General features: G+C 44.2%; 1 protein-coding gene across 1 annotated transcript; it reads left to right on the top strand.

Annotated features, from left to right (window-relative positions):
• Positions 1-1,206: 1,206 nt before the first annotated feature.
• Positions 1,207-14,781, top strand: brd8a (bromodomain containing 8a). The gene is made up of 20 exons (XM_015960759.3): positions 1,207-1,355; positions 1,666-1,762; positions 2,250-2,319; positions 2,398-2,447; positions 2,521-2,643; positions 2,718-2,798; positions 2,877-2,941; positions 3,102-3,244; positions 3,320-3,511; positions 7,787-7,871; positions 7,991-8,140; positions 9,721-9,875; positions 10,024-10,462; positions 10,542-10,585; positions 10,651-10,958; positions 11,098-11,190; positions 11,272-11,340; positions 12,689-12,971; positions 13,568-13,612; positions 14,588-14,781. The coding sequence occupies exons 1-20, from the start codon at positions 1,337-1,339 to the stop codon at positions 14,645-14,647; spliced, it is 2,571 nt and encodes an 856-aa protein (XP_015816245.1). The 5' UTR covers positions 1,207-1,336; the 3' UTR covers positions 14,648-14,781.
• The last annotated feature ends 132 nt before the right edge of the window (positions 14,782-14,913 follow it).

Genomic DNA, 14,913 nt, shown 5'->3' with positions numbered 1-14,913 from the left:
GCACCAGCCTCCTGAAACCCTGCATGGACAAGTGGATATAGGCAATGGATGAATGGATAATAATAATGAATTATAGAGATTTTCTAGACACGCAAGGCACTTTACAGAAAATCCATCATTCATTCACATTATGTGGGTGATGGTACATCACAGCCACAGCTGCCCTGGAGTAGTATGACAGAGGTGAGGTTGCCCCGACCTCCACAAACCAGTCCTGATGAATTAGGGGTCCTGTTGGAACCATGGTTGGAACACACAGTCAAGGTTATGCTTTCAGGTGAACTGAACTAATACAGAGGTAGTCCTTTGTCATTTCATCCACTCTGTGCAGCAGAATCACATGTGGCAGCATCATGCTGCCACTGCCATGCTTTACAGTTAATAATAATTTTAAATCTTTACAGTAGTTTGGCCTAATGCTGCTTTATTGAATGTAAATAAATAATATGTTCAGATTTGTAATTTTGGAGGATTTTCCCACAGAACATTTCCTTCAATGTTAAATAATAAAGCATAAATAAAAAAAAATAGATGACTACATTTTTTACTTATCAAAGACTTGTCTTCTTACATTTCTCACCAGACACCCATAACACACACCTCAGATTTATAAGGAACTCAATCATTTTTCATCTCAAGCAGCTACTTTTATAATTAGTCTAAATGTAACTATGTAGTTTATGTATTGCATATTATCTTTGCAGAATAACTATATGAATATGAGACCAAATAAAACGTTTTCTATGTAAATTTAAAAAGTAATTGAACCAACACTTCTAAACTTTTCTGTCTTGCCCTGGTTGTTAACGTGTAATTACTCAATATAAACTTGCTACCTGACTTATAATTATAAAAGGTGACCTGCCTAGTTTATATTTCACATAAATAATAATAGTTATGTCAGAATATCAACAAAAACAGCAGTAGCAGCTCACTAGTTAGCTAGTTAGCTTGACTTCTCCTCCAGGGCTGGACCATCCTTAGGTGGGCGTGTGGGGACACCGCTGCTAGCTACAGCAGGCGGCTAAACGCCCTCGTGAGACCGGCGGCAGCGTGTTAGCTCAGGTTCTGTTGAGGTTTGGACCAAACTAAATCATTTTCTGTGACTCTTAACTGATGCGGCTCAACACAGCTTTCTCCTGAGCTAGCTAGTCGGAAGTTACTGAAAGCTGAGTGACACTTTAACAGACGAGCTAGCTTAAAGAAATCTATAAAGCCCGGAGACCCAACGTCCTCTCCTGTCTGCGCATCACTCTTCAGACATCGTTAGCTGTGTTTATCATCGTGCTTTTAATCTTTCGAGATGTGTGGACAGTCGGGATGACAAAGGAAGAAGATGGCAAACGGGGTTGGAAGTGAGTAACTGTTGAAAGCCCACCACTAACTAACTAACCATCTAACTAACCCACTGCTGCTGGGATTCCTGCAGGATGCTTGTCATCCCGAGCTGACAGATGCATGAGCAATAGCTGTTTTAGAATAATAATTATTAATGAAACCACAATTGTTAAAAAGATAGTTTGATCCTGTCAGTTAAAGTGCTCCGTGAGCATCATGGTGGAGTTCGATCCGTAATAAGAGCGAGCGAGTAGGATGCCAGGCCAGACAGCAGCTTTGTTTAAAGTCCATACGCATGTGTCATATCATGATTATCCACATCTGCAGAACACAAGCTGCTTGTGATTGGACCAACGGAACCGTGGTCAGTGAGGGAGAAGCTATGCTTGGCCACATCTGTCATGAAGAGTGGAGACCAGAACTGGTAACTGGTTTTATCCATTTACTTTTTTTACTTTAACCATCACCAGGTGGGTGGAAGGGACAGGTCTCCAGTCCACCTCAGGGACACACACACACACACACACCTAGGGACGTGCATGTCTGGTCTGTGGAGGAATCTGGAGAAAACCCACGCATGCACGAGGAGATGCTAACTCCATGCAGAAAGGCTTCAGCTGGGATTTGAACCCGTGACCTCCCTGCTGCAAGGAAACATTGCTACCATCTGAGCCACATGCAGCCCATAATGCATTTAATTACATAAAAGAGTCAGTTAAACTGTCTGCAGTTTCAGATCAGCAGAAATCATCGTCAGAAAGCGATAACCTGGGTCCGTGACGACCAGGCCCACGTCTGCAGTCTGTGGCTCTGCGTAGCTTTGAATTCAGCCTGAGAAGAACTCATGTTCAAACCAGTAACAGAAAATTGTTTCTGTCTAGACTTTTAAATATTGTTTTACCTTTCTGCAGGGTATCCGTCAGTCGGGCCATCAAACCGTTTGCAGAACCGGGTCGCCCACCGGACTGGTTCTCTCAGAAGGTATTCTCAATATGCCACAAAAGACAGAACTTTTACATTCTGCAGGATATTTGATAGGTTGAGCTCCATTCCTTACAGCACTGTGCCTCCAAGTACTCCGAGCTGCTGGAATCAACAGAGGCCCCAAAGTGAGCACGTGAATCCCTTTTGATTCATGTTTGACGTTTGCAAAGATGCTTCAAACGAACGCTTTTCTTTAAGGAGGAAGCGTGGTGAAAGAGGTGAGGTGGTGGAGACGGTGGAGGATGTTATCGTTCGCAGACTGACGGCAGAGAGAATCGAAGAGCTTAAGAAGCTTATCAAAGAAACTCAGGAAAACCACAGGTACACTTTTAATTAAAAAAAAAACAACAACACAGTTTTACTGTTAAGGTATTAAACCACATGAACTTTGACAGAAAGCTGAAGAGAGAAGCTGAGCTGATCCAAGCAGGACACCTGGACTCCAGACTGGAAGAGCTGTGGGAGGAGATCCTGCAGTAAGAAGCAACAAACTTCCTGTTTTCTTCCTGTAAAGGTGTGATAACTGAATGAACTATGTTGTGTGTGTCTATAAGGAAGCAGAAGCTGGAGGAGGAGGAGGCAGAAATGAAAAGGAAGAATACAGATGCTGCTTATCAGGGTTTCAAAGACACAGAAACACAATCACTTTAGATTTCTCTGAATACAGACCTTTGGTTCACCAATCACTTACATTTAAAAATATCAGTCAACTGATGACTAAAAGAATGCTTATTGCACGTCATTCTCCCTAAGATGCTCCTTCCTCTTCCCTCTTCCAGCCAGACAGGCGGTAAAGAACACGCCAAGGCGGATCCCCAGCATCACCATGAGTTCACCCTCGGCTTGTAGCTCCCCAGGTCAGGAGGTCCCAGCAGGGGACCAGCTGGAGTGTTTGACTCTGGATCTTCCACCCATAAAGCCTGTAAGTCTGTTTTCACCTTTGGATTAAGCTCCTTCTAGTGCTGTATGATGAGGAAAGATGATGTTTAACTTCCAGGCTTCAGGAGCAGCCAGGTTGATGACATTCCCCGAAACATCTGGACCTGCTAATGAGGACAGCAGCCACGGAGCAGCGGTGGAGGACCCCACTCAGAAGAAGCCCCTGGGTCAGAAAGCTACCCCTCCACCATCTCCACTCCTGTCAGAGTTACTGAAGAAAGGCAGTATCTTGGCCACCAATTCTAGACTGGTATGCAGTTTTCTGAAGTTCCAGTGATTATTTGTAAGTCAGTGATGCGGTCCCAGTTTAATAAGCGGTGGTTTAAGAGCATCCTCTGGGTGTTACTGTACCTAACAGGGTAACTGAGAATGATACCCATCAGAAACTACGACATCCTCACTAGGGTCACATGGAGCTGGTGTCCAACTCCAGCTGTCATTGGGCGAGAGGCGGGGGACGCCCTGGACAGGTCTCCAGTCCAACACAGGGACACATATTACCACTTACACACTAGCATCAGCTCCACTCCACCTGCCCCAGCCTGGCTGTGTTCGTTCCACACTGCCTTAGGAATGCAGATGTGATTGAGCACATGGGAGGTCTGTGATGTCATGAGAACATCTCTGAGCACGTGGGCGGGGCAAAAGAGTGCAGAGAAGTCCACGTTGTCTCCATTATTTAACTAAGCGACCTGAGCAGTCTTGCTTCTGGAGACCCGTTATGATTTTGCATCCTGCTTTGCTGTGTCTGGCAGCACTGTGTGTGTGTGTGTGTGTGTGTGTGTGTGTGTGTGTGTGTGTGTGTGTGTGTGTGTGTGTGTGTGTGTGTGTGCACAGCAAATTCAGCATGCTCAAAATAACTCTGTCAGAGTTGATTTCAACACTTTTAAAGTGTCTATATGGGTCCACCCCAGTAAGTGTTGATTTAACACTTTTTGAAGAGTTGGTACTTTAACTCTGATTTAGTGTTAAAAACCAACTCACATGGGCTTCACACCCGTGGGGGGTGTGGGGGATTCAACACCCACACTTTTCTTATTGAGATCGTTCAACACCCACACTTTTCCAGCCATTTTGCTCACCTCCACACCAGTCTGGTGTCTCACACTCACTCTGTTTGCCTCATCTCCTTCTTCCCCTCCCTCTCCTGTTTCTCCTTGAAGCCCGACATCGGCTGTCGGGTTTCAAGGAGAAACAGGAGAGGGAGGGAAGAGCTCGACTGAATTCATAATTTTACATCTTGACATTAGCTGTACAAACTCTGAGTTTGATAAAGTGAAGAACAACAATTTGCAGAGGTTTATAACAGGCGCAACGCCAGGTTGTCATTTTTGGGTGGGCCACGGTAATTTTGGATGGACCTTAATAAGCAGTGACTTGAAGCAGGCAGGTCGTGCTTGAAAATTTCGTTTAAAAAGACGTCATAAAATCCCCCCCCCCCCCCCCCCGTCATTTTTTTTCTAAAATATGAAGTAAAAACTCCCAATTTAATTTTCATTCATTTTTCATTTATAGGCACCAGAATGCATTACCTGCACTTCTAATATTTACCTCTCACCGTAGGACTCTTTCATGAGGGTACATGCACACCAGTAGTTTTTACAGTTATTCGTGGGGCAAAATCTCCGACATTTTAGAAAAAAATAAAAAAAGCATCCAGTCCACCTCTCCAAATGCGTAAAATGTGTGTGAGCGTTTGTGTTTGCGTGTGTGTGTGTGTTTTCCACTTCAAACTGGTCTAACCAACCAGACCAGCGTGTCCAGTAACACATTAATGTTACAATTAAACAGTTTCACTTCATGTAGGCTAGGAACATTCCACCTGCCGTGGCCCGACCGCTTCTGCTCCACATGAACTTTGTGCGTAATCAAATGTCTCTACAGGTGCTTTCTGAGCTGCTATTCTGCCTCAGACTGGATGCGTCACGCGTCTCCATATTAGAGACGGGAACAAGCGCTATTCAGCCAAAGTTTCATAATCAGCGAACATTTTTCCAAGTGACACATCCCTCAGAGAGACCGGCTTTCCAGACCTCTTCAGTGGGAGGAAATCTTACCGCATGCGTCGTGGTTCTGCGCTGCGCTGCAAACCCCTCTACAGACCTTCAGCCCACTGTCCACCGTGTGCGCTCCGAGCCGCGCTGAACACAGTGTCCAGTATAAAGCTCTGATGTTCTGATGGGAATCGTTTCTTGATTGATTTAGTTACCTCCATGATGTGCGTAACGATTAAAATGTCAGCTCATCTGTGTGTGCATCAGTGTGCGTCGGGGTAATTCTTTCAAAATAACCAACATCCTTGAGTTTATCTGTCAAAATTAACAGTCAAATGGAAATATCTGTAACCTGCCATTTAACTGTTTTGCTTTCTTGTGAAGATTGTTGCAAAGAGAAACAACTAAACTTGATTAACCCCAGAGCCACGCGCACTGCACTGTACTGACTGTAAAATGAGGGGGAAACGATTTAATCGGATCCTTTTCTTTTCAACATGGTTTAATGTAAAGTTTCATTCAGTACAAACTTTAGTTACACCAATCTAACGAGACAGAGCCTGGATTTGTATTCTGAACAGTTTAAACATGTTTAAACGGAGACGTGCGTGATGCGTCTAAAATTCACACCTGCTCCGCTATTATGGAAATTAAACTAACAAGATGAATAACGTGAAATTATTTTAGGCACAGACATCATCCCCCACACTTTTGAAAATTTTGCAACGCACCTGCCAACTCCTCTAGAGTTAAATATCTAACACAAAATCAGAGTTAAAGTACTAACTCTTCAAAAAGTGTTAAATCAACACTTACTGGGGTGGACCCATATAGACTCTTTAAAAGTGTTGAAATCAACTCTGACAGAGTTATTCTGAGCATGCTGAATTTGTTGTGTACACTACAACCAGTGTTAGTTTTCAGAGTCAGTTTACACTCAAGTTGCATTAATCTCCACCATGATATCATGAATTTTAATGCTTTTCCGTGTGCCATGCCAGGAAGCTACCAGCTACACTGATAATCTCATGCCTTGTACACCTCATGACTGCTATCAGTCAGTGGGAGAGGATCACCAGCAGAATCCTGAGCACGTGATATTAACCGTGCACCACATTATTATTATTGTGATAGTGGAACACACAGCGGTCCCATTCTTTTGACCGGCCTCTTCACTTACGGCACAAACATGACATAACAAGCAAAACCACATTTGCAACAGTAAACAAAGTACTAACTAAGAACAACACAACTCCGCAAAATACACACGATAAACACCTCAAAATAGAACAACCTAACTAAAAACATGACTACCCACAATGCACCTCGCCGACAGCAGCTCCTGCAACTCTCTGCAGCCAATCGGCCGCTACCAGTCCCAACTTTTAGAATAAAAGGGTGGAGTCTACAAATGAACTCTGCAGGTGTTACAACTGCTGTGGGAGTTCAGAGTTAGATTTTCAGGAGTTATTTTGTCCAAAAAGTTTTAGGATTAGGAAGCACTCCTTTTTAACACTGGGTTTTAACTCTCATGTCAGTGTTACATATCAACTATATAACTCGTTTTAGTGTTAAATTAACCATTCTTGGTGTTAAGTTGGACCAACACCAGAAAATTAACACTTTTGAATTTGCTGTGTGTGTACCTCCTCACAGCAGCGAGAGACGGAGAACAACAGCTTCATTCGGAGGCTTGTTAGCTTTACAGCATCCAGAATGATGCGGAAAGCCCCCACGGGCTGATTCTATCTGCCAGTCGGAGGCTCCCCCTAATAGTAGGCATGGCTTTGAGCCAGCCGGTCAGCCGGCAGTGAGTGTGTCAGCTCTGTTCGGCTCCAGGGAGACCTCCTCTGGAAGAGGGCTTAAAAGACGTCCAGTTGTGTGTGGAAAAATCCAAGGCAACCCAAATGAGAACACTCCCAGCCCAGTCCAGGTGGAGAGGAGCAGACACTAGTGTGTGAGTGCCATTAGAGCCTCCAGTCTAGAGTTGTGTTGCTACAGGAGAGTTTAGTTTTTAGCTCATATAAAATAGCCGTGCATAATAACAGTTCAGGTCGGCGATGATGAATGAGCCAAAAATGTATTAGTTAGGGTTAAAGATAATAAAACAGTGTTTACAAAACCTTCAGAAATCAGATGAAATCCTGTTTTAATTATTCATTAGTTGTTTATAAGTGAAATTCTTCCTTTTCTTTGTGTTTGTTTTTTTTCACAAAGCTTAAGAATTTGAAACTAGTAAAAACTACTTATAGCGCTACTTAAAGAATCACGTTGCCTTGTCTGACACCCCCCCCCCACCCCCCCCACCCCGCCTCTAAAAAATTAACATTTTCTGGCCAGTGACAAAAAGTCCAAATATAGAAACAAACAGCCGGTTGGGGATTAAAAATCTGATTATAAAGAGTATTGAATTGGCTGCAGTTTATTTACAGGAGACGATACAACAGATGGGCAAGTTTTTTAGTTAGTTAAATACTGAAGATTGTACTTGTGTGTGTGTGTGTGTGTGTGTGTGTGTGTGTGCCTCCCAGATTGGAGACGTTGATGGTTCATCTGGTAATCTGACAGGATCCCAGGATTTACAGCTGACCTTTCCACCTCAGTCTCAAGCTACAGGTACGTTTATATTTAATCCCTGCTGGTGTGTGATGTTCACGCTGTCCGAAGGAACCTTTTCATGTTCCACGTTAACCGTTTCTGAAGCTGAGCTGTGTCGTGCTCATGTTGCCTGTCAGGTGCCCCGATGTTGTCCCGTCTCCTGGAGGCAAGTCCCTCCCAGTTTTCCACCCCGTTTGGTTTTATGGTCGGTGCCGATTCCGCCTCAGGTGTTTCCGTCTCTGCAGCCACTCCTGCTGCTGTTGACTCTTCCGTTTCAGCCTCTACAGGTTTGTCCACTTTCACCTGTGCAGTCCAAAAACCAAACCCTGTCCTGTTTGCTAGTGTTTCAATTCAAACAGGGACATTCAACACACATCACAAAATATAATTAAATTAATGCTTCTATTTGAAAATTATAAAGGCTTCCTGAACAGCCTCTGTATGAAGAAATAGAGTTTATGTCTGATGAGACTGACGAGCTAGTGGCGTATCTGAATGCAGCCATTTCGTAAAGTAATACTTAAAAATTAGCTTAATTTATTTTCTATGCCTGTTTAACAACGTTCTAACATAGAATAACTATAAATACGTTGTGGAAAAGAAAGAAATATAATGAAGTTGTTCTTGCATTTGTCTAAAAATCTCCGTCAATAACACGTTTCGGACCTAAAGCAACTACTGGACCATCCGGTTGTTGGTCTCGCCGAACCGCTGGGTCCTCCACTCATTACACACTCGTGTATTTAGCAGCAGAACACTGCTGGTGTGAGAGGTTCTCCGCTCAATAAAATCAAAGGAGACACAGCCGGCTGCTACCACTTCAACTTTAGTATAGAGTCCCAAAAAAAAAAAAAAAAACACCATTTGAAGTCACAGACAACAAAAGATGTTTGGATCTAGAAAACGGTGGCTGGTGTTTAGCGCCATCTTGTTTCATCTGGCGTCGCGGGTTTCCAGTTCCAGTAGAAGTGTCTCAGGGAAGATCCCCGGGGAGAGGGGTGAGTGATCGTGTTTGTGTTCAAAACCTAGCTTGTTTGTAGATTTGCTAAAACAGCTTTAATACATTTTCCCATTTCTCCCTCCTACTGGTTGAAAGTGGAATTACAACTGCCGTAAACAACTCTACTGCAGCCTGCTGTAGCTAGCGTTAACAACGAGCTAACCCTAACATGAGCCAGCTGATACTAAATAAACCACAAAGTAAAAAAGATCAACACTATTGGACTAAAGTATTTTTACCTAAAAGTCCAGTAGCAACAAAGCAGGGTCACCATCAGTCCCTGATTTCGTAGCCTCCTTCAGCTTCTTCAAACGAGTGTAGGCTGCACCGATGTTCACTCTGGTTTTAGCTTCGCCTCCAAAAACATTACTCTCTTACGTTTACTTCCCGCCTCCGCCATGATGACAGCAATAGTTTAAAGTGTTAAAACTCTTTAGTGTTTCTTCACAAAGGCTTCGATCTCATAAATGAAATTATTTATTTACAAACAACTACATTGCTGCAGTGCATGGTTAATTTGGCACTGTAATTAAGAATTTCCTGCCAAATTTTCACCCCTAGAATGTAAATAACTGCGGTGCTAAATTGACCAAGGCATAAAGATTTATAAAAGAACATCTGCATGAACTGTTATGAGGCTTTGTAGAGTGGAGTCGTATTGGAACAGCTTCATACATTTGTTCATGCTAGCCGTTAGCTTATCAGTCCTGTTGGACATAATGCCTCTCACTCCAAAAAGAGGCCACTCTGGAAGCTTTCTGCAGGAGGTTAGATGACCAATGTTAACTTTTACACAAAAACACTCATCCTACATATCCCTCGAGGCTTTGACGGCTAATATTTGGTGTTGAAAATGTTCCGAGGTAGATGTGACGGCGCTGTCTCATCCTCCTGAGAGACACCCTGGATCTACTGAAAACAAGGAAACAGAACTCAGTGAGGAGGACGTGACCGTGCCCTACATAGGAGACGAACTGGACCTGAAGACAGTTGGAGACATAATCGCCATCATCGAAGACAAGGTTTAAAAACAATGTACAATGAAATGAACGGGCCCTTTAAGAAGGTTTTTTTTTTAACCTAAATAGGCAGCTTTATTAGTTTGCTCAGTGACTTGGTGAGCTATTAAACAGGTTTTTAGGATTCTGAGGTGTGTTTTTTATCCTGCAGGCAGATGAGGCTGCAGAAGCTTTAGATGCTGCTGCAGTAGAAGCTGCTTTGTCCCTCTGTGAGGAGAACAGCCACACTCTGGCTGGATCCTGGGGTACCGGGCCCTTCCAGGCCCAAGAGCCTCACCCCACCATGCCTGCACAGTCCTCAGCTCACCACTGTAGTCTGGAGGCCGGTGCAGAAGCTTCACTTTCCTCTCAATACAACAGTCAAGACAACAGTATCTCAGTGTTTCCTGTGGAACTAAGAAGCCTCCCTCCCCCCTCCTCATCCTCATGCAACTCAAACACTTTGGAGCAATGCCACAGTGCAACGCCTCCTCTGTCTGAGGCAGCAAAAGAGACTGGGGAGACAGGGGACACAAGCAAACACATTTTAATGGATGGTAGCACAGAGAGTGAAAATAAGCCTCAACAAAAATGTGGAAAAAGCTACAGAGGTATGCACACCTGCATTTATGCTTACATGCTTCATTACATACAGGTTAAGAATAACTACCTCTCTTGTTGTCTTGACAGAGTCAGAATTAGAAGACAAGCCTCCAACAGGCTGGCAGCCCAAGGTAAAGTAATTAGGTTTGCTAATGCACTGAAACCTGTAGTTTAAACCTCCACCTGTCTGTTCTAGGAGGTAAAGGTGGAGGAGGGAAACAGTGCTGGGGATGAAGAGGGGGCTTCTGAGACAAAAGCAGACAGGGAGGTCATCGATCCAGATGAATGTGAGGAGGAAGAAGAAGAAGAGGAGGAGGAAGATGAAGAAGACGAAGAAGGTGATGATGGAGTGGAAGAGTTCTTCTCAGAGCCAGATGGGGAAGCCGAGCTGGAACCTGCAGCCAGTGAAAGTGAGGACGGATACAGTCTCCACACGGCGTCCTCGTCTCTGCAACTCCACACCACAGCAGACTCGATTCCCAGCAGCCCTGCTTCATCACAATTGTAAGTGGCACACATTTACAAACACCCAGATGAAGGAAGCCCTGTTTGTTTGGGAGGTGGTGACAGGCGCCTGCAAGATTTCCTGCCTAAACACATTTGAATTTCTTCCACTTGCTTCTTTTCTACCATCATGCTTCAGTTCTATGTGCAGCGAGGACCTCGAGGCCCTGCAGGCACACAAGATCTGGAAGAAGGCCATAATGCTCGTGTGGCGTGCTGCTGCCAATCACAGGTCAGAAAACAACTGAACTCTACTGATCCACAGCTTCTGTTTACCCCTTTACTTTATTGATTTTATGTGAATCTATTGCAGGTATGCAAACGTGTTTCTTCAGCCAGTAACAGATGAAATTGCACCTGGATATCACAGTATTGTGCACAGGTAAGTACAGGCTTTATTTTAAAGTAACACTGAATGAGTTCCTTGCTTCTCTGCTCTACTGGTGGAAAGCAGAGTTAAAAATGTTGAAAACAACCCCGTTAGTGCTGCTGTAGGACTAACAAGGAGCTAACGCCAACAACGAGCTAACACTAACATGAGCTAACTGATTCTAAATAAGCCACAAAGTGAAAAGATCCACACTTTTGAACAAAAAATGTTACAAGTCCAGTAGCAACAAAGCCTGGCCATCATCAGTCTCTGATTTCTTAGCCTCCTTCAGCCCCCTCAAACAAGTGTAGGCTACACCAATGCTACTCTGGTTTTAGCTTAGCCTCCAAAGACGTTACCCTCTTACGTTTACTTCCAGGCTCCACCACGAAGCCAAAAAAAAAGCTAAATAATTTATCTTTTTTTGGTGGAGGTGCGGTCTATGCCCTCCCTTCCCTTTTCACCCTGTGTCGGAAAACTCGGCTACTGCAGTTAACCTGCTGCTGCCGGGGCAGATGGCTCCTCTGATGGCATTTCCTTGCCTTACCTTATGGGCCATTCCCATCTGTACCGGGTCGGCCCGGGCCGGGTAGTGTAGGTTGTTTACATATCTGGGTGGCCTGGTATTTTTCCGGGCCAACCAAGGCTCATTCTCAGCCCTCTTCTCGAGGGGGTCTGCTTCAGGCCGACCAGGGCCAACACACCCACTGCTGACAGCAAATTCACACCTTCCATTAGAGCAAGCCTCTGATTGGTGGGTAGAATCAGCCCACATGGGCTTAAGGCAAGGATGTGTGGAATCAACCGGGCCAGGCTGGGGCCGACTGGGGCTACCCGGCCCGGGCCGACCCGATACAGATGGGAATGGCCCAATATAGTGCTCATCTGAACTCAGCCCAATATCATTTTTTCTGATTTTCTTAAGTGTGTGTGTGTGTGTGTGCCAATGCTTTTAAACTGTTGTGGTAGAGATGGGAGTGTAGGGTCATTTTAATCTGTAAAGCACTTAGTTGCATTTTTTGTAGGAAAAGCACTTTATAAATAAAGTTTGGTTGGATATTTACTGACAGTCTACAAACAGAAAAAGATACCTGCTAGCTTTTATATTAGCCACCGGCACAGTAAACAGCTATTGCTGTAAAGCAATGGCCACTAGTGTTCTTACCCGAACCACAAAACTGCTAAGTGCAGTTTCTGGTCAGCAGAGGGCTGCAGAGAGGTGTCACATTGCTCAAGAACCACTGAAGTCAGTTTGAAAGCAATAGCTTAAAGTGTTTAAAAGCCTTTAGTGTTGCTTTAAGGACTAAAGGAGTCCCATCAGATACCACAGATTTAAACTCTTAGCACTTCTCTCTCTCAGGCCCATGGACCTGGCTACCATCAAGAAAAATATAGAGACCGGTTTGATTCGGACCACTGCCGAGTTCCAGCGAGACATCATGTTGATGTTTCAGAATGCGGTCATGTACAATGGCCTGGATCACGACGTGTACCACATGGCTTTGGAGATGCAGCGAGATGTCCTGGAGCAGGTCCAGCAGTTTCTAGCGACCCAGCTCATCATGGAGACGTCAGAATCTGGTATCAGCGCCAAGAGCCTGAGGGGCCGCGAGGGTGCGCGCAGACAGGACTCTACTGACAAGGTGCTTCACTAGAATTTTGACAAAAGCAGAGAGTACAGAAGAAGAGACCAGGGTAAGGCATCAGGGCGACATGAAGGTTAGAGGCTCGCTAGCATAACGCATGATATCATGACAGCTACTGGTTTTATACGCCACGAAAATCATGTAGTCATCCAGAACCTCCTCATAAATCTAGTTAATCAAAAATGACACCAAGTTTCACTCTGATATTTCATCTCTTGGTTTGCATCATTAGGACATTTAAAAAAGGAGCGAAAGAGAATGGAATCAATAACTCACAATAAACAGTCTCAGCTTTTTCAGCACATTAACTGAAAAGAAGATAGCAGGTTCATTCCAAAGTTGCTTTAATGACAAAGGCTAAGAAAAATGTACGATGTGTGATATTTAACCCAAACTTCTGATAAGTGCCGGGTTTGGAGTAGCAGTCCAGTGTTTACACACCAAAGTAGAAAATGGTTAACTTTGTTCTGTTAATGCAGTTTAGCCAGAAATCTGTTTCCAAATGTATTCCAGCAGTAAGCTCATCTGTAGATTAGGTCAACGTTTATTTTCCTGCTCAGACCTCTGACCTCTGCATCGTTTCCCTCTTACAGGACACTGTGTCAATGTCCTCACCAGCCTTCCTCCTCTCTCTTTTTGTGAGTAATTATTTTTCTATTGAAGCCAGAAGATTTAAAGCAACACTAAATAGGTTTTCCACTTCTCTAGCACTGGCGCTAACACGAGCCAAGTGATACCAAATAAGCCACCAAGTAAAAAGATTAACACTGTTGGACATATTATTACATGTCCAGTAGCAACAAGGCCAGGTCACCATCAGTCCCTGATTTTATATCCTCCATCAGCTTCCTCAAACAAGTGTAGGCTGCGCCAATGCTCACTCTGGTTTTAGCTCTTTGCTTCACCTCCAAAGACCATTATCAGACAAAGAAGTTGTTTTCAAAAGACATATTTTAAAATTTTCTATCTTTATGCACAAAAAACTGTCAAGATCCAAATATGCATGCTGGATTTAAAATCCTGTCTTACTTTTACTTCCAGGCTCCGCCTTCATGCCAACAAAAAGGCAAAATTCTTCCTCTGATTCTTGGGCTTTTTAATGATGGTCAAAAGGCTGAAAAGGCTAACTGCTAGCATTTATATGAGCTACCAGCACAGTCAACAGCTAGTGCTATAAAGCAGGTATAACCTTGCACTGAACCACAAATCTTAAGTGTGAAAGAGTAGAGCTGGCTCAGAATGACCCCTGGACGCCTACCGGGGGAGGTGTTTTGGGAATGTCCTCCTGGCATGATTCCCCCGGGTCGTCCCAGGGCATTCTGGAGGGACCACATCTCCAGGCAGGCCTTGGCCTGGGAACACCTCAGAATCATTCCATTGGTGCTGGTAGAGGTTGCTGAGGAGAGGGCAATTTTGGCCTCAATGCAGGGGCTGCTGCCCCCATGACCCGGTTAAGCGGACAAAAACGGATGAAGACCTTCAGCTTTTTTAAAAAGATGAAAAGTTCAACATGGTTCACATTAATTTTGAGGTCCAGGCCATTTAAATACACACTGGTGAGACTCCAACAGATTTATGCCCTTTTTGGTTGATTTCTTTGTCTTTGGTTGTAGGATGGTGGCACCAGAGGGCGCCGCAGTGCCATGGAAGCTGACTTGAAGATGAAGAAATAAAGATCCAGTGTGGAAATGTTCCCAAGAGTGTTTCTGGGATGAAGTGGCAGACTAAGATTGTTGGTGAGATTCCCAGTCTGGACTTTTTACTCGATCGTTAGATTGACTAACTGTGATGTGGATACACTTCTTCCAAGAGACACGTTTGGACATGGGTCTGTATATTTCCAGATTCCTTTGGGGAATTTGGGTAAACTCTTCCTAGAAATAACTGCCGATCACTTTAACCCCCATCAAGCTGTGTACAGAACCAGTTCAACCAGTTG

This window comes from Nothobranchius furzeri, chromosome 10 (genome assembly GCF_043380555.1).
Source record: "Nothobranchius furzeri strain GRZ-AD chromosome 10, NfurGRZ-RIMD1, whole genome shotgun sequence".
Taxonomy (NCBI): Eukaryota; Metazoa; Chordata; class Actinopteri; order Cyprinodontiformes; family Nothobranchiidae; genus Nothobranchius; species Nothobranchius furzeri.
This window is presented reverse-complemented; position numbering and strand designations above follow the sequence as displayed.

Coding starts and splice junctions, on each gene's coding strand:
- brd8a (XM_015960759.3), top strand. Junction 2,644..2,717: donor GAAACTCAGGAAAACCACAG/GTACACTTTTAA, acceptor GAACTTTGACAG/AAAGCTGAAGAGAGAAGCTG. Junction 10,463..10,541: donor ATGTGGAAAAAGCTACAGAG/GTATGCACACCT, acceptor TTGTCTTGACAG/AGTCAGAATTAGAAGACAAG.